The sequence below is a fragment of the Varroa jacobsoni genome, unplaced genomic scaffold, assembly GCF_002532875.2.
Source record: "Varroa jacobsoni isolate VJ856 unplaced genomic scaffold, vjacob_1.0 scaffold_792, whole genome shotgun sequence".
In the NCBI taxonomy this organism is placed as follows: Eukaryota; Metazoa; Arthropoda; class Arachnida; order Mesostigmata; family Varroidae; genus Varroa; species Varroa jacobsoni.
The window spans coordinates 44,507-72,498 of NW_019213694.1; the positions used below are offsets into that span (position 1 = coordinate 44,507).

The window sequence follows — 27,992 nt, forward strand, 5'->3', positions numbered from 1 at the left end:
CGAAACTTTCTTTTTCTATTAATTTCTTTGGTCTTGCTATATCGTTATTTTATCGTAGATCGATCCAACGGACGCTATGAGCTGGCAGCATTACCTTTACTCAAAGCTCGGCCACAAAGATCAAGTTGAAGATGAGCAAGCCGTAGTACCTTTATCCAACGTCAAGAAAGAAAAAGAGGTCGTCGTAACCCAAGAGATGCTCGTGGATCGGATCATAGATATGGCAAAGGTCCTTTTCGGTCTGCACATGATCGATCATCCACAGTCGTCATCAAAGGACGTTTACCACAGCGTCGTATCGACACAGCGGAAACGTGCAGTTATCGCTTGCTTTCGAATGGTCTCCCTCCACCAACTGCCTCGGCATCGTTGTATAAATATTATGCTTCGTACGTACAAAGATATGTGGCTAGAAGAAGAAAATATCGGTCATGAAAAGCTTATCGAGGACCTGACAACGACGTTCGAGGAGGCTGAAAAGGGCCAGGACGTATTATCGGCCGAGAAGGAGGGCGAGGAATCACACGACCCCCTATCACAGCTCGTTCTGGCGTTCTCACGGGCCGCCACCACGGAACACAGTGGGGCAATCGGTGAAGACAATCTTTACATGCTTTATGCATATATCTTCAGCCAGAGCTGCGGTGGGGCCGAGGAAGAAGAGGAGGAGGATGGCGGCGATGAAGAACCGTCGCTCCAGGAACAGGAGCTGGAAAAACAGCGGCTGCTGTTTCAACAGGCGAGATTGGCCGATAGAGGGGTCGCTGAAAATGCTCTGTTGTACATGTCAGCATGCAAAGGCCAACAAAGCGAGATGGTGTTGAAGACACTGAAACTCGGGATTTCACTGCTCAAAGGCGGTAACACCGTTGTTCAAACAGTGAGTTACGGCAAGCAAACGTGGCGGATATGATGGTTCATCAATAGAAAACAAACACACAGCTGGTTTAGTTTATGATAGTTTCTGTGTTCCTGTAACAGTCCCATCTCATGTATTCGTCCTAGCGATCTGAGTGTAGCAAACTTTGATGCGTACAATTAGTTTAGGAACAAAGACGTCAACATTTTAATACATAAGATATTGTATTTATCTATTACAGAGAATGCTAAATCACCTAAAAGACAAGAAGGACGTTGGCTTCTTCACATCAATAGCTGCGCTAATGAATTCGTGTAGCGTACTCAATCTGGATGCGTTCGAGCGTACGCAAAAAGCTGAGGGTCTCGGCGTCGGGTCCGAAGGTATTGCAGGCGAAAAAAACATGCACGATGCAGACTTTACGTGCGCTCTGTTCCGTTTTCTCCAACTGCTCTGCGAGGGTCACAACCTCGACTTCCAGAATTACTTGCGCACACAGGCTGGTAATACGACCACAGTGAATCTGGTCATTTCAACGGTTGACTATCTCCTCCGTCTGCAGGAATCGATTATGGATTTCTTTTGGTATTACTCATCGAAGGATGTTGTTGACGCACCTGTGAGTATTATACATTTACTCTGTGTTGTTCTTAAGAAAATCGTTCGTTACTATAAACAGAGCTACATAGGTTCTATAAAGACACACTTTTGTTTTTTTTTTTTTGGCTTTTAATAGGGTAAGGAAAATTTCTGCAAGGCTATAACAGTTGCCAAGCAGGTTTTCAACTCACTTACGGAATTCATCCAAGGTCCCTGTTGCGGAAATCAGCAGGCCTTAGCACATTCACGTCTATGGGACGCCGTTGGTGGTTTTCTTTTTCTGTTCGCCCATATGCAGAACAAGTTATCTAAGAATGTGTCCCAACTCGATTTGCTACTCGAATTTTTGGATCTGCTGAAAGAAATGGTAACCATGATGTTGTCCATGCTTGAAGGAAACGTCATGAATGGCACTATCGGAAAGCAGATGGTGGATACGCTGGCCGAATCCGCTACAAATGTCGAAAACATACTTAAATTCTTTGATAGGTTCCTCAAGTTACAAGAACTTACTGGTTCATCATCCTTCAGCGAAATGGATTCGAAGAACACCGGCTGGATCGCCTATAGCGACTTCAAAAAGGCGATGGAACAGCAGAAAATCTATGAGCCGTATGTTGCACTAGACCTTTGATCATATACGAACGTTGCTCGAGTTTGTTAAAATTATTATACGTACTACTTTTCTCTACGTATATATACATCCATGCCCGTTCGGTGACCGGTTGGACACAGTTTAAGAGGTCACAACAGTTTTTTTTTCATAAAACAACGCTGATAGAGTGCGTTTCTGCATATTTGTTTTGCAGAGAGGAGATTCAATTTTTGATGGACTGCATGGAAGCAAATCTTGACAATATGGTTGACTATCGTGAGTTTACCGACCGTTTCCTCGGTCCTGCGAAAGAAATCGGTTTTAATCTTGCTGTGCTACTGACAAACCTTTCTGAGCACATGCCTAACGAGCCCCGACTGGCGCACATGTGCGAGGGGTGTTCAACGCTGCTAAGTTACTTTGAACCATTTATGGGTCGCATCGAAATCATGGGCTCTGCTTCGCGTATCGAAAGGGTCTATTTCGAGGTCGATGAATCTGTTATTGCCCAATGGGAAAAGCCACAGATCAAAGAATCGAAAAGGGCCTTTTTCTACAGTATCGTCACAGAGGGCGGCGACAAGGAAAAACTCGAGCTATTTATTAATTTTTGCGAAGACGCCATCTTTGAGATGCAGCACTCATCGCTAATTGCTTGCGAGGAAGAAGAAGAAACACCGACCAAAGCTGAGGAATACGTTTACGCCGGAGGCGAGGAAGAGAAACCGACGTAAGTACGCCTTAAGTATCTGAACATTACTTAGGTAGGGCAGGAGTTATTTTTTTATTAGAATATATACTGGTTGGATGGTTTGAGCGAGCTCTACTGTGCACAAATGTTCGGTTATTTCTAAAGAACAAAAACACAATGTAATACGAATAGATCGGTAATCCATAATTTATGCTAGCTCATTCGTAGGTCGTTATCAGAAGAAACAGACAATGTATAACAATATTTGCTATATTTTGTATTCAGTTGGAGTCCATATGAAGCTCCGACGAAGCTCTTCTTGCAGAAGTATCATTAACGATCAAAAAATAACTCTCCTGAAGCTTAAAACTCAAATACAGTGGGGACAAGAGGATGACTGAAAATACGTGGTTTGATATGTTCACATAAAGCACTTATTATTTGGTCACGTCCTAATACCGGAGAAAGCATGGCTAAAACATATTGCCTTGAAACCTCCTTATTCTAGCGGAGTAATACCTCTGCTGAAGAGCGGTTTAAGAGCGGGGTGGCTCCAGATTATGGTAGCACTAAGCATTTTGACGCCGGGAAATCTCAAAGCACAGCTCGAGAAAACAAAGCAGAAATCCCCGGTGGAGCTCATCGTGAATTTTGTCAAGGGCATCGTGTATAGCGGTGTTTACTCTCTGTGGATTGTCTATTTCGTTATAAAGTAAGTTTCTAGGTACCCCCTTATTGTAAACAGATCAGAGTTGCCAAGTCAAGTGCCGCAAAAAATAAGACTTAAGTCAATGCAATAAGAAGCATGCTTAATAATGTTTTCTGTGCAATTCTTGACATTGCTGCATGTGTGCTATGGAGCGACAGCACTGTGAAAAGATTTACACGAATTGTATGAGCGTGATCATCATACCCATTTCCTTCGTTCGTTGAGGGAAACGCTGATTGAATTAGTACAACTAATGACAAAGCGGCTTTTATGTCTATCTGCAGAGTTAAACTAATTTCCAAAGTAATTAACCTATTACGCATATACATCTAGCGTATAGTTTATGATGTAAGTACACGGTACACACGTAGAGTAATTCGGTAAATAAGGATACTAACCAAATGGCTTCTTACTCCTTGTTTCATTTAACAGATCTACAGGAGGGTTCATAATGCGATTGATGTCTGGTAAACCGATACTTGGCTCACCGGAAGATGAAGACGATCAAGGCGCAGTAAAACTCAATAAATTCGGTATGCCTATAACAGCTGTCCCGGTAGCCACTCCTGCAATCGAGGCATCTCCCGCCTCGGTGCCAATGATTGCAGAAACTGCGGCCTCGGTAGAAACATTGCCTCCCGTCGAAGAGTACGTTAGTCCATTCCTGCGTCTGATCCACCTAGATATATATATAACTCTGCCAGGAACATATGAGATGAACGACTTCATTAGTTCAGGCCTGACATTACACTCATATAGGTATACGCAACCACGCTTGATTGTTTGAACGGCTATATCCCATTTGCGTTGTCTTTTTTTTAATTTTACAGTTTTCTAAAGATGTGCATGCTAAAAAGTGAATATAGCGTTTCAACATACAATAATAGGATGTGTTACAATGCGTTAGTAGGAGGATGAAGGACAGTTGCAATGCTTACGGTTTTTCTTCATGCTCTTATTGTCAGTACCGGCTATTGTATTGGACCATATTCGGCCTCCATATTTTTTCTTACATCTGACGTGCTATGTAGCTAAAGATCATTAGCGTAGAAGGTGAGGGACAAAGATGCCCAGAAAAGACGCCATTGTAAACAGAACGGGATTTCTCGTAGTTTCGGATACAAACCACCTAAATAGATGAACAGCCATAAAAGAAGTTTGTCCATATCTATACTGAATCAATGTTTCTTTAGATTTAAGTACTTACTACATTTCACGTTATTATTTGATGAGGCGCAAGCATCGAATATAGAATAGGAAATTACTAACCCTACCACCAAACATCGAAGTAATAAATTTTTTCTTTATATTTTTTAATATTTTTAATAAGAAAATAGGTCTAATATAGTTTGGAACGTTGCGCTGCACAATCCGCGTAATTCATTGGTGAATCGGTGCAGCCTTAGCTTCAAAAACTTCAGCATTGGACTCTTCGATGAAATCCAATCTCAAATATTTATTTCGAATATCTTTTAATATGATATGCATTTTGCTAAGTAAACTTCGTACACATCTTCTCTTGAACACTTTCTTTTCTAGGGCAAAACTGGTCGACGCTGCCCAAGTTGAAGGTGCTCCGACAGAATCAGCTGCCCGTGAAGAATCCAAAGACAACGAAGTGAAAGGATCCAACGTAAATGTCGCTGCTGGAGCGGCCGCGGCATCGGCCGCTGCTATCGCCCCCGCCGCTCCGATCGGAAAGGAGATCGCGCTCCTTGAGCCGCCAAAGGAAGCTATGTGAGTATCATTTAAAGTTTACACACAGGTTAAAGTAAAGGTCTCTCCACAGTCGTACATATACACTACATACATGTATCGCATGTGTGTTACGTATTATTGAATATTAGGTATAATAAATAGTTCGGAAGCATATTAAGGAGTTCGGCTGGTGCAACTCACGATTTCTCCAAGCGAGAAATGTCACTAAAGAACGAATAATACAAACAAACCAAGTGTCGGCAAAGATCTCGCTGAGTAAGTAAAGCCGAAGGTTTCTTTAATCACTGATCATTACATACAGAATAGCCCAGTCCAGATTGAATGTAACTAGAATTTAAAACCATAGATGAAACCTAAAGAAATAAATACAATTATTATTTGATAGGGAAACGAAGCGGCCATCACTAATTCAACAAGACATTCAGAAGCAGCAAAATGAGGCGATGATGTTGACAGAGCCTTCAACCACCACCACCGAGACAAAAACGGAAGCAGAGAGTGGACCGGCCGTTGGAAAATTTCAGTTGTCTAATGTCGGTCTGAAGGTCGTGGTAAGAGCTTTACTCTTCGCAAACCAATTGCAATGAAATTTATTGTGGACTGTCTTCGATTCAGTTTATCCTTCGATTGTTGATCAATTGCTTATCCTTTTTAAATATAAACGCTAATTTTATCCGATACGTCCCAGATAATGAGACAGCATCGGGAAATCTGTAAGCGCATATCTGTTTCGGTCTATATACTTTTTTAGCCTGTCTTACGTTGCGTAATACGAAAGTTTAAATATAATTTTTCTATTTGTAACCGTGGCTTCCTGCACACGCTCTAATTTTCCTGATCTAATGAATATAGGCTAAACCTAGTCAGCACTGGTACACAATGCCATATAGCTCTATAGAGCAAAACATTTTTATATGGACTCATGTGTATGTATGTGCTTGTACGTGAACGTGAATATCTGTTAAATACGTAACACTGGTTGCTATTCGTTGTGATCCGTCAAGCCGTTCATGGCCGAAGACCTCAGCAGAAGGCGGAAGAATGTATCGAACAATATAGACGTATCATGTAATAGTACAGGAACAATAGAGTGGATATACTTGTACTACGAACAGGTGCAGCATTTGATATAAAAAACGTTTTTTATAACCTCTTATCTAGCTAGAGGGAAGCAAAGTCTGGCATTATATATATACACGGTGTTTTGAAACTTAAGTCAATAGCTTAGTGTATGATAGAGCTGAATAAATGGAACGTTTTTCTAGAGGATGCTAGACTGACAATCGTGTACTGGTAAACGTTGAAACTAGTGTAAAAGGAGTATCCCCTCGATTTTGACAGACATCACCTAGCAATATATATGGTAGACAGCGCAGTAACTCTGAGCCAATATATATAAGTTAGAAGACTGCGCTTTGATTCCTATTAAAATTTAGTCAATATAAAAATTGGTAGTAATAGGACGAAGAATATAAAATGTGTTTTTCTTGTGTTAATGATGAATTGCCTAAGATCTTTTGCATTATAGTCGACGATATAACAGAGACTACGGAAAAGCAATACTTTACTCGATCTAGCATCCATCATTTTGGAAACATTGAATTAAGCTGGTCGTATTATAGGGTTTCGTAAGGAACATTGTGACACACATCTTCGTTTGTATAAGGTAATATTTTCTTTGATCTCAATAAATATAATAGATGGCCATTTAGCTTGGGTGTCAGATACAGTTACACTGGGTGCCCGATGCTAGAATGCAGTATGTTTTTAACGATGGTGCTTAGTTTAACAAAAAATAAATCCTCAGTAATTTCATTCTGTCCCGCGCAAACGACTGCCTTACAAATGCATTTACATTTAATATACAGCCCAATATTCTGCGCTGTCCTTACCACAGAATGAGCTTATCGGAACAGATTTTTCGATACCTGACTGCCAGATGGCCCTTTGTTTCGGAACACACATTAATGCATATAAAACAGCACCAGTTTATACCATACTAGGGCCTATGAGAGTCTTTATACTATACCTTCATTTTTCTACGAGGATCGTTTCGCCGTGAACGTTTTAGCAAACCAATAAACGACCCTCTCCTGCCTGCTAGCAGCCCTCGAGCTAAAGGTAGAAGTCATCATATTTTTTTGAAAAACGCTCAGCCAGATTCGGTGGGTGTTATTTCCTAAGATTTTTCAAACGAAACATGATTTCGACATCATAGAAAAGCAACAGGCTTTGACGGTACAGTGCTACCGATACGGTACGAGGCTTTACAAGGATCAGTGGATGATTGGCCGAAAGAGAGCTACAACATGACCATCACGGCAACCCGTGATGGACGAGTGGTCGAGAGTTCTGCTCATAGGGACACGTAAGAATGATGTATACGAAATTCCCCTTAATACGTAAAAGAACATGCTTTCCTGAATATTTGACGTTGCGGCAGAAATTCGGAAGAGGTCTGCTATGTTCAGAAAAACACGTTACTATATCTCTCGTCAGTATCGAGCTTATTCTATAGTTAATGAGCATCAAGAATATCAAGAAGTATATATTTTTCGAATTCCAGCAAAATGCCCGCCAGTACGAGGGAAAACATGTGGCTTCTATTTTAAAATAGAAGCCAGATCCAATATTTTGCTGGCTTAAATGTTCGTGTGGCTGATGATCAGTAGAAAAAGCCTTATCTTTATCAAGCCTCTCTTTTGTTAGCCGTAATGGAACATACTGTAATAATACCATCTCAATGCCGAGAAGGGGGTGCGATTTATACACCTTTTGTATTTCTGAACCCGTTAACTAATATTTACTACTACCGATCGGCTACCTTCAAATAGATCTTGAGCAAAAATGCAGGGTCTCCTCTACTTATAGATACCTTCCGGTTTTTCAATCGAAACAGTGATTGTTACGATATCTTGTTTGATTCTAAGAAGTCAAAATTAAAATCGAAGAGGAATCACTTTCACACAAGTTTCAATTCAAGTTAAAATAACTATTGCCTCTTGTCGGGTCCGCTAAAAAGATGCTTTATTTTACTAAGCGTCGTAAATTTTCTAAGGATTAACCTTAACGTTTTACACTTATATACAAGATAAACTTGGGAGAAGATACGAAGTGGTTGAAGAAATGTCTTTGTTTACTGAAAAATATAGATGAGATGCATGTTTTTCTATGTCTACCCAAGAAAAATCGCCTTTGATCAACGAGTGAATTGGATTATTCAATATCAGGCACTAAAAAGCCGAACACTTTCTGTTTCAGTCTTTTCTGGCACGAAACTTCTACACTATGAAATACGTCGCGCTGGTCCTCGCTTTTTGTATCAATTTCATTCTCCTTTTCTACAAGGTTAGACTCCGCAACATGTACATCTGCACAATATTAAGTTTTATAGATAGGCAGGCAGCTGGTTTACTTCATCAATACGTTAAGTCAAAGCCAAAACTAACCAACAACCCAGCGTCGCAAAAAAGTACTATTCTCAATTCTAGATAGTATTTAATTTCTTGTTTATTATGCTTTGCTGTTGGCCAATCTCAAAGAAGAAAGCGACTATCGTAATATTTGCATATATTATGTTTACAAGGAACCAAATGAAAGGCGCCAGATGATCTACTGAGTACTACACATTTGTTATTCCAACACTCTGCAATATAAAATCACTTGATATTTCATAAGAATAACATAGGCACCGTACGAATGCATCTCACTACAACTCAGCCCCAAAAATGCACGAGAAGTGGCGATTTTTTTAGCAGTTGTATGTTTCTCACATACTGACACGCGACTTGCATGCACCACATGGGTATTTAGGTGACGACACTGGAAGAAGATGAAGATGACGGCTCCACCGAAGTTGTGAAGTCAGTGTTCGACGACGACGACGACGACGACGATGTATCGGGTTCAAAAGGTCTTCTATCGAATTTGACGGAGGTATTACTAGGTTCAGGCTCGGGCTCGAGCGAGGACAGCGCGGGCTCGGAAGAGGAACTTGAAGAGTTTGTCGTCATCGATGAAAAGCTCTACTATCTCGAGCCAATCCTTCGAGGTATGGCAATTATCCATTCGATCATATCGTTCTGTATGATGATCGCCTACTACAACCTCAAAGTTCCGTTGGCGATCTTCAAACGCGAGAAAGAGGTAGCTCGGGCGATGGAGTTTGATGGAATGTACATTGCCGAGGAGCCGCCTGAAGATGAAATCAAAGCACGTTGGGACAAGCTCGTAATATCGACACGCTCTTTCCCTGTTAACTACTGGGACAAATTCGTCAAGAAACGTGTACGGCAGAAATACAGCGAAACTTTCGACATTGAGCAGCTAAGCAAATTGCTCGGAATGAGTAAGGGAGGACTGCAGGAAGAGGAAAAGTCTGGGGGCATCTTTTCGTTGTGAGTCTGCTACAGCGATGTCCGACTTAATAGAAAAAATGATATTGTTGAACACCTGAAAACCAATGTTCAAGTAGCAAAAAAAGCCATTGCACTAGTCAGTAGTCATGGGTCGGCAATGCAACTTTTAGAATAACGTTTTGATCTAGACTGTGTATTGTTGTAGGTAAACAGTTGATTTCAAGATATATTAGATCTATGTGGTCTTTTTAGGTCGATACGCGTATTTTATATTTCAAAGGGGAACTCTGATTTCTTCTGTAGTTTAATTTCGGCTCGGGCTGCGTATTCAACTTGCGAACAGAACATTCTTCCTGTGAGCTGGTCAGGTTTTTTTTGATTCAGGCCGTACCTGTGCCCCTGAGCATACGGTCTTCTGATATAAGATAGAAAGACTCATTTACTACTGTTTTCCGCACCAATGCTTTTTATGACTCTTTCGTAGGTAGAAAAATACCAAAAGCTGAAACGTATTGTTAGCGTAGTTTTCTTGGAATTTGTTCCGGAGTTGGCGACAAGAGTTGGGCCATGCCTTTATAAAATCGACCGATACAAAAGGGGTCGAAGAGCCAGAATGCGTGTTATCGAAAAGTAAAGGCATATTTTTCAGTAGCGGGTCCAGCTATTTATAAAGGGAGCTCCGAAATATATAATCAGGAGGCAATTTTTTGTGGTCCGTAATCTACGAAAACAAGCGGAGGGCAGGTCTGATAGGAATACTCGTCGTCCACTTGAAATAAACGATTCTATTGCATGGATCTTTGGCTTGAGCTATTCGACGTTTCTAGCCAAAGTAACTATAGATTAAGTAGTATCCCCGGTGGCTTTAGTTTACTTGGAAAGAGTATTTATTTTCAATGATATCTAACGCAGCTGTGTATTATTCCAGCATCACGAACGTCGATTGGAAGTATCAAATCTGGCAAGCGGGAGTCACTATCACGGATAATGTATGTATTTTGGGAATTCTATTGAACAACGTATGCCATTTAGTCATTGTTAGGCTAGCGGTCTGAGATCACGTTCATTGTTTTTGCGTATAATCTTTTCGCTTCTCGATAACTGAGCTGTATGTTGCGTAGTAAAGTTAAAGTCAAACGGCACAAGTCTAGGAGTAACCTTGTGTTTCCGCAGGGGTAAGATATTCATTGCTCCGTCGATTAGTTGTTGTTTCGAAATTTCTAGTTATACATAATTTATTAACAGGAATTTTTACATAATTTATTAACAGGACTCTTTAACAACGTGTCGATACGTCAGTGAAAAGAAGTTTTTTTAGCGAAAACCTAAAAGGGATACATATCTTATTCAAGATAGTATATACTAACAACAATTACCGAACGCGTGCTAATTAGCGGTAGCAGTAGTATTCTTCGTTATTCAAATAAACTCGTTCAAAATTTCGTGTGACGTTAAAAAAATAAACATCATTCACATAAAGCCGTCGTCTAGATTCTTTTGATCTTTTCCGTTCACAGTCATTTCTGTACAACCTGTGGTATCTGACTTTTTCGATCCTTGGCAACATGAATTACTTCTTCTTTGCGGGTCACCTGATTGACGTAGCGGTGTGCGTGCCCTCACTGAAGACGATTTTGCAATCGGTCACCCATAATGGCAAACAACTTTGCCTCACCGTGATGCTGCTAACAATTGTCGTGTACATGTACACGGTAATCGCTTTCACATTTTTCCGCAAGTTTTACGTCCAAGAAGAAGACGACGAAGTGACACAGAAATGTCACAACATGCTAACGGTAAGCCAGGCAGGGAAATGTAGAAACGACAGGGACGAAAGAAAAAATCGAGCTACGTCATTGCTTCTGTTGGGATTCACTTAGAGACGAGGGAAGGACAGAAACGATGACGAATTAACCAACGATCTAATGATTATTACCAGCCTTAGCTAAGACAAACACACGAATGATAGTGTTGTTGTCTATCATTTATTGATTTCGTCTTGGATCATGTTTGTTCAAACGTTTGGGAAAAGCACACGTTTAGCGAAAATACAATAAATGCGTGTTAATCTTCACTATTTGGTTAACATGCGTTTATGTTAGTATCGACGATCGATTTAGTGTATCAGTGTCACATGTTATTGCCGCAAGAGTTTCAATATGAATCGTCGTATGTTAGCTCGCAACTTGTTGAGGGTCTGCAGTAAGTGAATGTAATGTTTATGCTTTTCACGAGTGCGGTTTTTTCCAAATTTCTCCTTGGGACATTAAATCATGCTCAATTTTTTGCATTTTGCTTTGTTCTACGTTGTCGCAGTGTTTTGTGTTTCACCTCTACAAGGGTGTACGAGCCGGTGGTGGTATCGGTGATGAGATTGAAGCGCCCGACGGTGATGAATACGAAGTCTACCGAATTATTTTCGATATCACGTTCTTTTTCTTCGTTATCGTTATCCTGCTCGCCATCATTCAGGGTAGGGGGTCGACCTCGGCCGATGACAAAGGCCTTTATGGTAGCGTTTCCAATAGTATATGCAATATGAACATGGCGGCGAAACTAAATTGCGGCTATTATACGCTGGATGCCATGCAGTGTCACTTTCCAAGATACTTCGAAAATTTCGAAGAAGTGTAGCTACGATACGGCATCTTTTTCGTACCGTTCCGATAATCCTAGAGCACGATTCGTTATTGCAATAGCTCCCAAAAAGACCTAACCCTTGAATGCAGATACGAGTTTCACTATAGAAAAACGATAGACATAATGTCCCAGTTCTAGTTTAGTTTAGTTTAATAGGACTAGTAATAGCTGAGAAAATCTTCGCTCACGCTAATTTAACTGTGAACTTGTATCACTGTATAGTTCACGCATTATAGCATATTTCGATCTGGCCGTTTATTGGGATATAAAACGTGTGTATATTGGCAAATCAGGTTTGATTATTGACGCCTTCGGTGAACTACGTGATCAACTGCAAAGTGTGGTAGACGATATGGAGTCCAACTGTTTTATATGCGGTATCGGCAAGGACTACTTTGACAGTGTACCGCATGGTTTCGACACACACGTCGCCAAAGAACATAACTTAGCGAATTACATGTAAGTGGCACACAAACATGTTGAGTTTCATATAATGTAGTTTCTTAATATTTAGTTTTGTACCGAAAATTAGACGAAAGGACTCTCATTTTAGAGCTTTAAGGCAAAGGATGTCGATGGCTGCTTTCCTAATAAATGAACATTAACGATAGTGAGAGGCTAGTGGAGATCATGGTGGACGCTCATAAATGGACTTTTCTCTCGACGATTACATATAGTTATCTCGTGTATCTACAAGCACAGTAGCAGCAAACTAAGACATGGAGCGGTCTGTTTTTGCTATATCTTAAATTATCAATAGGTTCTTCTTGATGCATTTGATCAACAAGCCCGATACGGAGTACACAGGTCAAGAAACCTACGTCTGGGAAATGTATCAGCGAAGATGTTGGGACTTCTTTCCTGTTGGAGACTGCTTCCGCAAGCAGTACGAAGATGTCGAAGGGAACTCCTAATGGAACATTATAAAGATGGTGAATCAGATGCTAATGAAGGCTGTAACTATAATAAGAAGCTTCAACGTAATAAGAACAAGCCCTGTCAACTAAGTAGCCGACTATTTTGAGAGATAAGCAAATACAAATTGGTCGGCCACCGCTATCCGGCTTATGGGTTTACTGATTCGACGGGCAGATCACCTTCATACGAAGCCATCTCGTTGCTCGATCGTAGCCTGTTGCCGGCATGAACATCGAACTTCATAGGCTGCTAGTAATAACTTCTTAACACTTTTTTGCTTATTTATTTTAGCAATCATAATTATTCGATCTTTTTTTTAGACGATATGAGCGCACTTGTTTTTGGGTTAACGTTATGAGATGACAATTTGCTCGCTTGCATTGATATAAGGAAAATTCAATGTCCATAAATTAGCGATAAAAGAGGAGAGATTGTATCAGTTATTTCTGGCAAAAGGTGTTATTCAGCGATGAAGCTCGAGTCTTGTTGGATGGCATCTCTTGCATATACCTAGTAAATTTGAAATTGTTTTCTACTTGTTTAATAATATACTACTGAAAAAGCTGTTGTTTTTGTATTAGAAACAAGCGTGGACACACGTACTGGTCTTGTACACCATTTTTTTTTTATGTATCAACTCCAAATATTTTACTGCCCCATAAAAACTGATCGGTGTACGTTTCAGCAAGAAATTGCTGTTGCCGTTGTTTCATGTACTTTATAATAAATAGTTCAGTTTATTAATTAACCGTGTTTTTGTGTCTTGAGCACTTTTCGTATAGAGTATCAGCCTAAGAGACAGGTGAACCGTTTAAAGTAGTGCTTTTTAAACCAAAAGATCAAGGAAGTAATGTGCGTCTGACAGATTCCTAAGTTTTCTAAAAATAGATCCATATTCAGTACTAGCTACCGCAAGTGCTATAGCGAAGAGGTTCATACAAGTTAGGAGCGTGCGCTAGAACCTAGGTCCTTCTAATCCAAGTAGTTTTGGCAACGTGAGTGAAGAATTTCTTTAACGTTATAAAGTACCCTCTATGCGGGGGCAACGTAAACATGCTTTGAATCCGGTTAGTGTGCTACATCCCTCTTAATAATTATCATTGTACAATCTACCGTTGACGCATAGACTAAAGTCAAAATACGAAACTCTAGATTAACATTGTCACCATACTTAAATGTTTATTATTTTGCAATCATCGAAAAGTCACAGGAAAAATAAACGGTCGACCACGCTCTATACGGCCTTGCGTGTTGTCACTCCACAATAACAGTTGAATCTTCTGGTGGTGATTTATTTCTGCACTCCCGAGTAATTTTGTCCACGTCTCTGGAATCGAGAACCAAAAAGACACGTCTTACGTTGTGCACAAAATTATCTTAACTAACTTACTAATTAGGACCCAAAGTTCGCACAGCGGTAAAAAGTTCATATTTAGTATAAATCCTTAATAATTCTCTCAGAGTATGCTTATGCGTCACGGCAAGAGTGACAACAAGAGAAAGTTGCATACTGCAAATACACACTCAGGCTGTCGGTGCTCATATACATTATTCACTAGGCTCAAAGATGTCGCCTTAAGTGTTCCATCGACTACTATCAAATTTTTGCCTACAGATTACCTTAGTTTATTATCAATAAACTATTGTCTATTAACTACCGTGAAATGTTCAGTCTATTGTTACCCACCAGCCTTGCTGAAATCGTCTTATCCATGTCGAAAAATATCATTTTGAGTTTGAGTTACAAAACTGGATATCTCTGTTTTTAAAATGAAGTTTTTTTGCATTATGAGATAGTAAATATGTTCGGGATAAAAATAATAATCTGGAACGAGCAATTAGGGAAAGTGAGCGATTAAAATGCAAAAAAAAATCGACCAGAATTAGTGAAGGAATAGAGAGACTTCGAAAGTGACCAAATTTAATTTAGAATTACGTTGATCACCTTTTAATTCGCTTACGGGGTCCTTCTGTTTCGTTTCGAATAAATGATAGTGTTTTTTTTTTTTTTTCTAAAATCTAATGTTTAGTAGCTTTGTTTAATCCTAGGACCTGTCTGAATTCAGCGTGTCATATGTATTGAGACAGTTTTTTCAAACTATCGCTGTTACAAAATGGGCGTTGAAGTTATCGGATCTTAAGAAACAGCACATCAGAGCTCTAGGTGGCCGTGAATAGAACCCAGTAAACCCTGAGCTCAAGAAAAAATATCGCAATCTATGCAAAAAAAAACGATGAAAATTAGCTTGTATAGCAAGCTAGTATTGATACCCATCTGTGCCGAATAGTCTAGTTCCTTAGGTATCAGTACGATATTTACTGGTACTAAAGAAGTTGAAGTTTAGATTGATAAGACGATTTTTGACTAATTATAGAGAATAAAAGTCTTTCATTAAGTTCAACTATTTGTCACACTACGGTTATCTTTTCTGCTTAATTCCACGAGGTTTTAGACGGTGAGCCTTGAACAGAAGCGGTTTAGGGGGCATTAAGGTAAGATAACTAGATATGTTTCTTATTCACCTAAATCGTGTAAAATACATGTCACAGACGCGTCATTATTACTTCGTCCAATAAACCCACAGATAGCATCGTAGAAAAAACTTAGCTTTCTTTCAGAAGCTTCCGTGATTTTCGTGCAGGTAGACAGGTCTGACAGGCCCATTTGGAAATCAATTACTCGAATCCTGCTACCCTGATTCTCTTTATACAACCATAATCGACCTATAACAGACATGTTTAAGGGTCTCCTTATTTACACGAATGTACAAAAAGCCACAAGAACTTTTGTATGATGTTTAGTGGGCGCCAATAATAACAATCAGTATAGAAACAAAACAGACTACTAATTTTCACCATTTAAGGAACTCACAGATGTTTGCATATGTGTGGCGGCGTATTTGAATTACACTATTGAATAACAGCGATATCTGAAGCACTGTATTATACTAAAACGACAAAACTCCATAATACTTTCTCTGACGTTACGTATATACATATCTATATACGATACAGACCATACTCATAGAATACGCTATCAATCTTGTAAGTCGCGCCGCAGGCTTGCAGGGCACGCTTCCTAAATTGCAACAAACTTTAGCAGCTGTTTGTTTACCTGCCATTTTTTGAATAAGATAGCAAACTCGTTCTCTACTAATACCTCGTTTTTGCAATCTAAACAAGATGAACTATTGTCCGACCTCTCACGCTGGACAAATTCAGATTAAACATTTTTTTGCACAAAATCAACAGTCGACGTATTGCCAGTTTTCATGCAGCTCCTTAATAATCCGACCTTCATAAGGCAAGTCTCAGTAGGCCTTAGATTTAAATTAAAATATTCAAGAATTCAACAAAATTGTTTGAAAGCCATATCTTGCACTTGAATTTTTAATGTGGAGTAGAGAAAAAATTAATAGCAAACTTGAATGAGGTAATGCTCAATAGTATCGACGGATGCACGATCGCTACAAGAAAGTCCTTTGCGGAATTTTTAAAAATGATCACTGAGTGATTTAGGTCTCGAATTGAAATGTTAGGCGGTCCATATACAATTGTATTGGACCAACAAAAGGAACGACACTTTCAGCAAACATAAAAAATCATTGAAATATTTGTTTTTATTAAGATACAGTCTTAGAGATAGAGAATGGAAAAAAAACCTTATTTAGATATTGTACCTTGTATATTTAATAAAGAGGTTTGCAAAACTTGTGTTGTATCAAGTGTTGTACTCGGTCCAGAATCGAAGAAAGTTCGAAGATGATATGGTGTCAACGCCGTTTTTGTCAAGAAGTTTTTGACACAGCTCCTGTACCCGCTCGTTCCGTCAGCATATGGGAAGAAAGCAGCTTGAACACCGTCTCGATGCTTCTTATGAATTTGTCATAGACCTGTCGTGTAGTGAGCAGGGAGTGATTATGGATGGAAGGAGGACGTATTAAATGTGTTAGTTTACCGATTAGCAGCGTTCGGTAGTTATCAATACTGCCCAAGCCTTGAAGCTTCGCGTCAGTTCTGCTCAGCCAAGCTGATAATGTATGAGCAAATCGTTAGCAGGGGGCGACTGAGACCAGTTCATTCGGAGGGCAAACCGACAAACGCACAGTCACAGAGATCGATTACGAACCCTGGGAGAATTATGTGCGCCGGCGAAATCATCTGTTACTTAGACGCATTAGCTAGACATGCTGTTCCTGAACTCCTGGTATAAGTGTGCACGATATGCTAGTTTATACGATGTACTACGCAGTTCAATTTACCTAGTGTTATTATTATTATTAGCTAATTTTCTAAAGTCTCCGCTAGGGTCATTTCCCTGTAGCCTTCTTCATGTAGTAAATATGGGTCTACATTTCAGTTTACGATTGAGGCCTGTGGGCGATTTTCATCAACATTGTTAAAGAAAAAAAGATTAAGCAAGTAACATCACGCAGAAACAAACCGTCCCATTTATTTTCCAATTTATCAACTTTCGTTATGTACGTTAGATTTCGAGTAAATTTGTACAGTTATGATTAATTATAGTGACACTTTTCCCTTTATCGTTGCCAATAGTCACAAAAACACTCATCTAAAAGATATATATTAACAGCAAATATTTGACTAAATCATACGTACACATATAAAGAGAAACATTAAAGTGTAGGCTCAGCCTTCTGACACCTACCTGGCATCGAACATAAGGTACTCCGATATGCTTTTTGAGAAACAGCTTTTGATGGAAGACGATCCGCGATTCTCGTCTCCGGCACAAACAATGTCTATCATTTCGGGCCAGCCGGTGAGATTCTGAACTACCTTGAAGCACGTGTCTGCGGCGTTTTCTAACTTCAGAACAAGAGAACACAATACCGTATCGTACTAGAATGCCCATGCATAAATGTATGCATAAGAAATGGTAAAAATGAAGATCTAGAAAGGATACGATGCGCATTCGAATACACATCTCTACGATTTGATAGCGCACGCGTTGAAGAATATCATAACTGATTAATATCAAAATAACAGTGAAATGTTACGATGCGCCGTGATAGTAGGACCTAGTCGAGATAGCTAGTCGTTCTTAAGTTACGTCACGACCAGGATGATATACGTTCATATGTAGAGGTGACCGCGAACTTGAGATCATAAAAAAAACCTTGAAACAACAACCGGACGTTGTTGTTGACCACGGTACACGTGGAGCTTTATGTTTATTCCTATGGCTAAATAGGAATGAACGTAGCCCGGCCTCTGATCTCCAGATTAGGATCGGTAAAAAAAAAACCTAGATTACCTCTTTCTAAGTCAAATAGATAGCACGTATAAATAGCTATGTCAGTCACGGCGCAGTAGTAATAAATTTAAAGATACGTGAGACAAACTAGACTTTAAACCGGGCGACTGATGCCCTGTTTGACGCTGCGAACCAGCTATCTGAAGCAATGCTCCACTGAGACAGTATTAAATGTGAAAATCAAAACATTTATTTTAGAGTAGTACATACATAACTGGCGGGATAATTTTTTTTTATAAATATGCAAAAATAGCTAGATTTTATTTTTTATATCATTCGTTAAACATAATAAAGCAGTTCGCAGGAACTTTGTACTCATCTTGATATAGTCATTAACAGTGGTCTCTGTTAAGTCTGCAACAAGGCGGTGATATTTATATAGTTGAGAATAATTGTATTATCTCAACTAAGCAGGGTCGCTCCATGTCCGCCCAAATGAGCCTTCGCGGTGAAGTGGGAATGAATTTTTCACAAGCAGGCTCATCGCCTAGTATATTACTTCAAACAGAACTGACTGAAGCGAGTAAACAAAAAGTGACATGTGAGGCATTTTTGTGAAGTTGTCATTCTACCTTTACCATTCTGTCTCGGCTCGCATGGTCCTTAACTCGGTAGAGAATGACAGGTGGAACTGGAAACGAAATCGCGTCCTTACGTTAGAAAAGGAAGTCAAATAAAAAGAATCGCTTATTATGCGATCAGACAAGCGTTAAGTAACTTGCATACGAGAATGTGAGAAGGCGCTTCTTGTGAGAGCCGACCAAGGACACCAAAAAGTTCTTGCAGAACATTAGAAAGACAAACATGCCTGTCACATCAAGTGACAATACAAGAAATTCTTAAAGGACCAATCTTTGTTAAGGCCCGTCCTCTAAAAATGTGCTCTTTACTGGGCCTTTTGTTTCGTAATGTACAATTCTGTTTTTACACTATTAAAACTCCACTTCTGCTCATAGTTAAATCAGGTCAAGACGGGCGGAGCCGAGCAGCCAGAAATACAAAGTTCTTAAACATTAAAACCGTTCTGTTTGAGCAGTTCTTCAAAAACACTTTGTAGGTCTAAATGGACAAACCTTTGAAAGCTTCTTCGTTTTCGGTTTCGTGTTCTCACTAAAATTTCTTCGTTCGACGAGCCTACCCGCCATTCGCAAATGCTAAGAACTCAGTCTCTAAAAAGCCGTACCGTAATCGCACAATGGCAAATACATTACTATTTTTTTAATCTAGCCTCATCTTGCTGTTGTTTTTCTTGTTTCTTAGTGGGGATGCATGTTCGTCACTTCCCCCGATCGATTTTCTAGAACACTGGCAATCGATCCAGCTCGACTAAACCAAATACAAACGAAAAGGAAACATCTGTGGAAGAAAAACGGTGAAGCAATTAAGTAGAAACAAACCGCGACGTAAATTAGAAGGGCGTAGTGGTACCGCCATTGGCAGAATCAACCATTGAAGACTCGGGTGGGTGAGCCCGTATAGGGTTCAAATTTACCAGGCAAGACAACTCGCTACGAAAGCGGTTGCGAGAAAAGATCGTGATTTCGTTTACAAGCATGTACAAGGGATCAGGAATATTCCGGCTTGGTAAATGGTTCAAGAGGCAATTCTCATTCTCCTTAGCCAGTTTAGCTTTTCTTCGTTTTAATTAATCGTTGTCTCTCTCTAAGTCTAACTCGATTCAACGTTGATTTTTATTTTTTTTTTTTGTACTTTGGATCTACTGGCTTCCTCATCGGCTAAACGTGGACTTGATCTCATCGGAAGGGCGGAAGGGCAGTCGTAGCGCAATCCACGACAATCAGTGCTAGAAAAAAGTCCGCGACACTAATATCGTAACCCAAATGGTAGCGTCATGGTGCGTGAATACGAAGAACAGCAATAAGACGAACGATAGAACTGCTGAGCCGGCCACGCTTGCCCCCACAATAAACCAGGTTGAGCAGAGATCCGCCTTCGTGTCTATTGCTTCCTTTCTGTATGCGTCTTTTCAGGCCCCTACCAGTTTTTCGGCTATTCGACACTGACCTTGTCTACTCAAACAACAGTCGATTTAGCCTCGCCCAGTCGGACCAGTTTACCCTTGTGATGAAAGGCTAATGCGTATACAACAACGCCTGCACGCATTCCTAGTATATGTGTGCCAGAACATGGCCAAATAATTTATCCTTAACGAATCCAGCCGGGTCGCAGGGTACACTTTCGTTCTTGCTCATTTTATTACAGTACCATGCCTTTTAGAACTGCGCAGAATTTGAGGCAGAGCAAAAACTAAGGCTAAAGGACCCAGAGGACAATCGAATTTCCGGACGAAATTCTTTTTTGCAGGAGTTGATGAATCCACACCTGTGCTGAATGTTTTAAGCCTATGTATGCGTACATACGAATATATTCTCTTATGATTGTCAAACGCTGTGATCATTTTTACGGCCAATAGATTGTCAATGAGCGTCACGGAGTATGGCACTAGTTTTGATATGTTCGGACATGCCCGTCTCATAATAACCAGCTGTATTGAATTTCCAAAGCTTCATCAACATGCGTTAATCAGGGCCTTTAAGGTGAGTCTCTGATCGAGAGCCACGCCCGATAGCCACACGGCCCAGACAGATCAACAGCGCAACTTCAGTCCAGCAACGTTCAGGCTTTCAAACAATTCAAGGTCAAACGAAGGGCGAATTGCGCATCGACGATGTGGTCGTCTATTCACCGACGTGACCATTGGCAGGAGAGGCGGGTATTTGTAACAGAAAGGGAAAGGGGGCTCACCGTTAGTTACTGTGGTGATGAATGACTTTGTCTGCTAGTGACCATGCTTCAACACTCAAGAGGCATGTCGCGGCAAAATATGTTTGTTCCATAAAACAAGACGTCTGCTGCAAGCCTGCAACAAGTGGAAATGTACTATTTTATGAGCCTAAGAAGCTTGAAATGCGGGACACATATAGGAAATAACGTGCCGTCTACCTGCACGTTTGCTATATCGGTCATACTATCAAAAAATCTTGGTGTAAACCTTCATTTATAAAAACTGAAGATTTGGCCGTTTCATATTACTAACGGTTTTCCTCATAAGATATTGTGTATACTCAAATTACATAGTTGAGGGTTCAAATAAAGTTTCTAAATAAGTGCCCTTATATGACGAAGCGAAATATTCCTATGACATCTAATTTACATGGTTCCAAACATGCTTTACAATAATCTTTGCTTTCATAGACTAGTCGTTGAGAATGATTACTATGACGTACAAGTTACTCTTATGTAAATTTTGACCACCTGCAAACCTTGTTTAATTCAAAAGTATCTACTTATACTTTTGAATACGAAACTTTCTACTTAAAGTTTCGTCATGGTAATATGCCATAGAGAAACACCGTTCGTGTGACAACACCGGACTGAATGGCCGGGTCAGAATCGATCAATGAACAGAGTCAACCGTTTCAAAATATTTGATCCCTATGGAAAGCACACTTCATATTTGATCTGCATATACGACATCGTGGGCCCGTTCAGCATCAGAAAAGGTATATACCTGTTCTAAGGCACCAAGTGATAGCGCGTACTGCGACGAAAGTACGCCAACTTATAAACAAACAAAAAAACGGCGCGCAACCTTATTCGATTCCATTAACGTATTCTGAATATCAAAATATAAAAAGCAGATGGTAGCACTCGAAAATTTTTACGCACAAATGAAAACAGTGCAGTCCGATTATTGTATGCTATACAATTCGAGGATTTTTCTGAGAGAAAATGAGACAGGCTAGGGTAGTCTTCTGCGGTTAGATATTTCGTGATTCGTTGGTTTACGGCAAATAAGTGTATATAAATAATTGCTCCCTATATATATATCATGAGAATATAACTGCTTTATTTTGAAGATGCTACAGTATGAATATCTTTGTCTCAACATTTGACACCACACTAGCGGTTTAACAGTAGCTTTATTAAAACTGAGAAAGACGATAGACAAATGCCGACAGACTTTGTTCGGAGCAACCTAAAGTAACTACGAGAATTTAACGTGCTGCTCCAAAAGTTACCCAACCATACGAAGACTCATCGAAAGTTACCTTCCACGCAATCTTTTTATACGCATACACGTATAGTTCAAAACCAAGAAAAGCTAGGGAAATTCGATGCAGGGGTTTTCTTCTGGGATGGTGATTGCCGTTCAGAATTCCTCCGTTTACGATCGTAGTCAAGTAAGACATTCTTGTGAAATTCTTTCTTTCTTGTTGTTTTCTTTTCCTTTTTGAGTAGAAGTAAATTTTAGAGTCTAATTAAATGTTTTTAGATAAAAGAAAGATAAATGTTCCTTAAAAGACCTCACCAAGATTGTCTGGCCTTCAGAACCGTTTGCCTGCGAATACAGGGGTTACAAGAAAGTGACGCAGCGTTCGTAAGTGGCATCCATAAAAAAGAAACCGCACGTTATGTCACTCAGCCTTAAATGCTTGCTGTAAAACAACTAGAATCAAGTTTTCTTCACATATATTCTCATACATGGCTGTCGATGACTTTAGGCGAAATTGCATGATTTTACAATGCCAATCCTCGATCCATTGTCAACGCCAAGGTCCCTACCAATGTGATTTTCCTACTGCTAATTTCAGACTGTCTGTTGATTTGGTCCTGTGAATGTTTTCTATTGCAATTTTAGGCAAAACGATAAGATGAAATGCAGAAGCCGCCGCGCGTAATCAGCGTATGAAAAGCGCTGTGAGCGCTCCATCAGGTGATTCTATTGCAGTATGCAGGACCACTGTTGGACACATGAACACATGCAACATGCTTGCAAATGAGATACTCTGCACAAGACGCCTTGAGGAATAATTTTTACATTTAATTGAATTAGCCGCGCGTACCTCCGTTGCCGAACAGAGCAACATAAAAAATCATGGATCGTATCCTGTAGCATTATATCGCTTGAGACCTGCTCTAATATTCAGCCGACATTTTATGCGCTGTATTAGTTTCTTTTCACGTTCTTTTCTAATGAAACCTCTAGAAGATCATAGGGAAGATCTTCATCTAGATAGAATGACTTCCAGAAGTAGCTGATGAATGAAAAAACTACATGAAAATCTCTTTGTATTTGCAGAGAAACGCAAGCCACCATAATGGCCCACGATTCCCAAACAACAACGCGTTCAGAAACCAAAGAAAAGTCTGCTGCTAAACCCAGACACTGTACCGTTTTTGAGTAAAATAATCTTTCAGAACAAGACTTTCTCAGGAAAAAGGGACAGCGTTACGATAGAGCGAATAAAGCGTCGATGTTTGTTGCCGGGTTTTGCGCTTCTTGACTAGAATAGAATAGAGGCCAAAGCGAATGACACCCTGAGGTTTTGAGGACGCTTTCTTTGTGCCTTCAGTAGATCTTGGGAATGTTTCAACTGTGCCACATAGGCTAGAGCTTCAGGCCAACTGTAATGTTAACACTCAAACGTAGTAGAAAAAAGCCTTCGAGAACTATGTCGACATTGCCGCGAGCTATGCTAAAATCTGGCGTGAAAATTGGCCCGGCATGAACTCACTGGCATCGAGTACTGAGCAAATTACATTGGCACACTTCTTTAGAACAAATGAACATTGAAAAACTGGTAAATATAACAGTTCAAGCAAAAGTAGAATCGCGTTAGTTCGTTATGCATACGTTATTTTTCCTTGAGGACGGAACAATATGTCGATAAGTCTATCTATCTTGTGTCGACGTGACTAGGTAGGATCACAGGCCTGATCAATGACTTACCTTATAAAGCATGGACTACGTGGCAATATCGATAATATATGCACAAGATAGCTTTACCAAATGATTTCAACAGTATTAACTCAATACGCAGTAGCTAAGAGGGATCGCTAAACGGGTAATGGATTCCGATAGCTTTATGTATCCAATGCTATTCCTAGTTACAATAATGCAGCCCGTTTAACACATATGTAAACAAGATTACTTTGGAACACTGGTCGTAGGGTTTTTGCTCTCGTCACCCGGTGTGCATTTTTTTATCAGCTCACAGTAGAATATTGTACCTCTAATTTGAAATTCATGTTTGTACTGTAAACGTGCTGATGCATTGCAGAGACAGCACAATTTCGAAACAAATAGCGTGATATCGGCTCGTGTGTTCGAAACTGTTCTATATTCAAACCCGATGGAGAGCTATTGAAATTATCGATACTAGCACCCTCTATGTGTGACTATACTCACGTGATACCCCATAAGATGTTCGATACATGCCAGATGCCAGATCCGTTCGGTGAAGTTGTTGCTGGCTTCTGCGCAGAGAAATGTAGTTGCTCTATGTTAGTACTGCCGTTACGAAACGCCATTTCTCCTAAAGGCTAGACTACATGACGTGGCTGCCGATAGGTGCACGCAGATCGAACAATTGAAACCGGACTGTTTTGGACTGCTTTTCCTAGAACCCTTCGGTATTTTCCACTCCTATGACAATGTAGCCTTTATCAAACACTGTGCAACCCAAACAGTTCTGAACATGGGGTGAGCGTGAGCCCAATGGAGATTTTTCGTTAAGGTTGAAAGCCCGCTCTGCGGCTGGACTTCCAGAAATGCTGCAATATCACTAAATGGACCTAAATTGAGTGTATTGCGTTTCAAGTGTCGCAAAGCTAAATAACTAACAACGCAGCAGACCATAGAGACAAGTCTTTTCCGCCCCGTCATACCATTTTGCTAAGGTTATTATGGAACATTACCACCAGTCCCATGGAAAATGTTCGTAATTATTGAAATAGCATTTCACAAAAAACGTTAAAAAACGGGATAACAATTTTTAACTTGAAGCGTTTCCATTTGTGGCTTCTTACACGAAGGTAGACAGCCAATTACCTACGAAAAGTAAATATGGATTATTTTCTGTAGTCCTATTTTGTTAGTCCGACCCTGGTAAATAACGTTAGCACTTCCTGTTGGAAAGTGCCGTTCACCCAGCGACAGGCCGGCCTTAAAACGAAGGGACGAGTCTATTAAATGCATTTTGCATATATCTGAACCTGTGTGCTATGATAATTTTGCCACGTAAGATGTAAAATAAAAATACGTGTTTCCAAAAAAAAATTTTCAGCATCAACGAGTTATACTGATAAACATAATAAATCGCCTAAATCCAAAATCTACAAATTAAGCCGTTTCGCAGATCTGGATGAGAAAACGTTTTAGCCAGATCGACTCGGTCTCGGTTGATGTATATTTATGTCTGTGTTTATCACTAGCTTTAACTTTGACGAAATAATATCTAGCAGTGGAAGTTAAATTTGAGTGACAATGAAATGAGTTTTTTTCATTACGAGGATCTGCGCGGCCACGTCCTATGCGCCTCCAATTGAGCCGAAGACTCTGCCATTTTACCCCATTGTTTTGGGCGACAATGAACAGTTAGCGTTTTGATATAGTTAAATATGCAGCGAGCACCTTAGGCCCCCCTCCATAGCAGCTCGTGTTGTCATGCAAATTTGCACAAAACCCAGCATCTATACCGAATGAAAAATTACCGCACAGTTCTTTCTTTAAGGTCAAATTTAGGATGTATCATTGGCAAAGACGCCGTATCATGAGCTTACGCGTTTCTGACGCGCGCCCCTCACTTATGACATGACAGAAAGTACAATGCGGGGAATCTTTCGCTGTAGATGCTGAAATTTGAATTGCTTAATTTCTTTAGGCCAACTCCGCAACTTTGTTGGAAATCCATATATCTGTGACCTGTACTTGCCTTCGACACGTGACTTCGATTGCTTTCTTTGCCTTAAAAAATGCGTATAGTAGAAAAGGTTGTTTCTCCATTTGCAATATTTATACTGTATATATATATATATATATATACTTATTTATTTTTCAAGTTATGTAGTTTGCTGCCACATCCGGCACTCGAGTCATTCACGTGTTGCTCCACTCCTAATAACCGCATGACATGAGGCCATCATAGGACTATGAAGCCTTTTCTAGGACGAGACTCATCACCACCGTTTATCCGGAATTAACAAACAATTAAAATTCACCTAATCTACGACTGTCGTATATCACAAAAGTGAAGCGGCCTGCTTCCCAGAGTTCGATATTAAATAGTACATCGTATGTATAATACCACTAAGTGGCTATTTTAACCAGATAACTTTTATGTATGTAATGCCTTCACTCACTGCTGTCACAGCGTTTGTATTGCACAGTTTTGCAACCGTTGCCCCCGCTGTCTCCTCAACTAACGATAATCAAAGATTGTGATCAACTTAGTCCCAGGGGGCAGTAGGAGAAAAAAGACAAAGTGTAATGCACTCAAAAGGAAATCGGTGTTAACATAACGGCGTGTGGCACGTAGCATACCCTCAGAGGTTGCAATGGATTTGCCGGTGAACTGTGGATGCCCCAATTACTCCAAAGCTATTTAACGAAAAATGAAACGGTTTTGTTAATGAAAGTGATGTCCGGTATCCCTTATTGGAAACCAGGTTCCTTACCAGATGCGGCATGATGTTTAGCTTTGAACTATGTAGTGCATATAGCAATACTGTATAGAGACATTTGGTCATTGGGACTACATACAACGTATGTGTTTGAGAGTCTTCTATATACTTTTCAACCTCTTACTGCATTTTTATGTATTCCGCAGCCTCTGTTGCCATTATTTACAATCACTTTGACTTATAAAGTTGATTGTAAGACGATCAGTTAATGCGATATCTATATAATTATTCATGCCTATTCAGTCATTTGAACCACTTGCTTCTAGCATACTTTCTTTCTCACACCTTTCTATTCCCATTTCATACCTTTTCATTTGGCCAAGACGACCATTCCAATGCCAATCGGAACATCTGCCTCTAAAGGTCCACTGGACGCAGAATTGATTTTTTAGTACAGCTTAATTTTTTTTGTCAGGAAAGGACTAGTGACGAAAGCCTTACGCTAAAATAGCGACAAACTTCCGTCCTTATTCCGCCCATTAAAAATGAAACTACTTGTACCTGGCTAGCTAACAAATGGACAACGTTTGCTGTTTTTTGACTGGGCTCAACGATAATCTACAATGACATACCTTATTTGTGAATCAAGAAAAGTGTACTAAACTGTGTGTTCCCAAGCTGATCACAGCCAATGAGGTCTGCATACAAAAATTGCATACATGCAAAAGCATAGTCCGCTTGTTTAGCCGAAAAAAAGTTTATGTCGAGAATCAACGTAGAAGCGGCATTTGTAAGACGGAGCCAAAAGACAACGACGAACTCTGATACGAATTGATCAAGCAGTTAGGAAAAACTGTTACATACTTCTCATTCAGCGTAAAAGCTAGCCCGGGTCAAAGGTTGTTGTGCCATAACGGAAGTAGATTCCCAACTTCGATTGGATTCATTTTGCGCACCTACACGTTTTTAGTTGATATTTTCGAAGCTATCGAATTCGGTGTGGACTTACTGCAAACTTCCGGCATCACCTGCTCCATAAAATTCGGATCTTCAGAGCACCGCACTTCCACAAGCATTACGTGCACTGCATAGAATAGCGTTAAGTGTGTTCTAGTCTGTTCTATTAGCATCTTCGCATTCATTTTTAAACCAGTCTTAGTCCTTCTTTTGCTGTTTTTCGCAGAAGACGCACTATGTT

General features: G+C 40.0%; 2 protein-coding genes across 11 annotated transcripts in view; one reads left to right on the forward strand and one right to left on the reverse strand.

The window, feature by feature from the left end:
• RyR (Ryanodine receptor) overlaps positions 1 to 13,837 on the forward strand; it is a gene marked incomplete at its 5' end in the record, with an annotated part of 51,594 nt that extends 37,757 nt beyond the window's left edge. The window contains 15 exon segments of the mRNA XM_022839214.2: positions 59 to 880; positions 1,101 to 1,478; positions 1,596 to 2,071; positions 2,269 to 2,784; positions 3,254 to 3,457; positions 3,887 to 4,102; positions 4,994 to 5,191; positions 5,559 to 5,724; positions 8,435 to 8,521; positions 8,987 to 9,570; positions 10,460 to 10,520; positions 11,049 to 11,327; positions 11,848 to 12,004; positions 12,465 to 12,630; positions 12,932 to 13,837. Coding sequence (XP_022694949.2) covers positions 59 to 880; positions 1,101 to 1,478; positions 1,596 to 2,071; positions 2,269 to 2,784; positions 3,254 to 3,457; positions 3,887 to 4,102; positions 4,994 to 5,191; positions 5,559 to 5,724; positions 8,435 to 8,521; positions 8,987 to 9,570; positions 10,460 to 10,520; positions 11,049 to 11,327; positions 11,848 to 12,004; positions 12,465 to 12,630; positions 12,932 to 13,085 — 4,464 coding nt within the window. The 3' untranslated portion in view covers positions 13,086 to 13,837.
• Positions 13,838 to 14,242: 405 nt separating this feature from the next.
• Positions 14,243 to 27,984, reverse strand: LOC111263819 (uncharacterized). 10 transcript variants are annotated; one of them, XR_015312457.1, is made up of 5 exons: positions 27,804 to 27,984; positions 24,582 to 24,649; positions 17,759 to 17,919; positions 16,770 to 16,982; positions 14,243 to 14,416 (listed from the first exon to the last, which is right to left on the reverse strand). XR_015312457.1 is itself a non-coding variant. In XM_022839223.2 (5 exons), exons 2-5 carry the CDS (start codon positions 24,607 to 24,609, stop codon positions 14,344 to 14,346), a joined length of 315 nt encoding a protein of 104 aa, XP_022694958.1. In that variant the 5' UTR covers positions 24,610 to 24,649; positions 27,804 to 27,984; the 3' UTR covers positions 14,243 to 14,343. The 10 variants fall into 10 exon arrangements, 7 of the variants coding, with proteins under 7 accessions (XP_022694958.1, XP_022694957.1, XP_022694955.1 ...); XM_022839223.2 differs by lacking the exon at positions 16,770 to 16,982 and adding an exon at positions 18,946 to 18,998; XM_022839222.2 differs by lacking the exon at positions 16,770 to 16,982 and adding an exon at positions 18,940 to 18,998.
• Between the last annotated feature and the right edge of the window lie 8 nt (positions 27,985 to 27,992).

Bases quoted from the DNA above. Each gene is read 5' to 3' on its own strand.
- LOC111263819 (XM_022839218.2), bottom strand. From the start codon at position 27,936: ATGAATGCGAAGATGCTAATAGAACAGACTAGAACACACTTAACGCTA. The intron at 24,650-27,803 runs GTAAGTCCACAC...TTCTCTGCGCAG, and splicing joins GGTGATGCCGGAAGTTTGCA to AAGCCAGCAACAACTTCACC. The intron at 17,920-24,581 runs GTGAGTATAGTC...CTTGTTCTGAAG, and splicing joins AACATCTTATGGGGTATCAC to TTAGAAAACGCCGCAGACAC.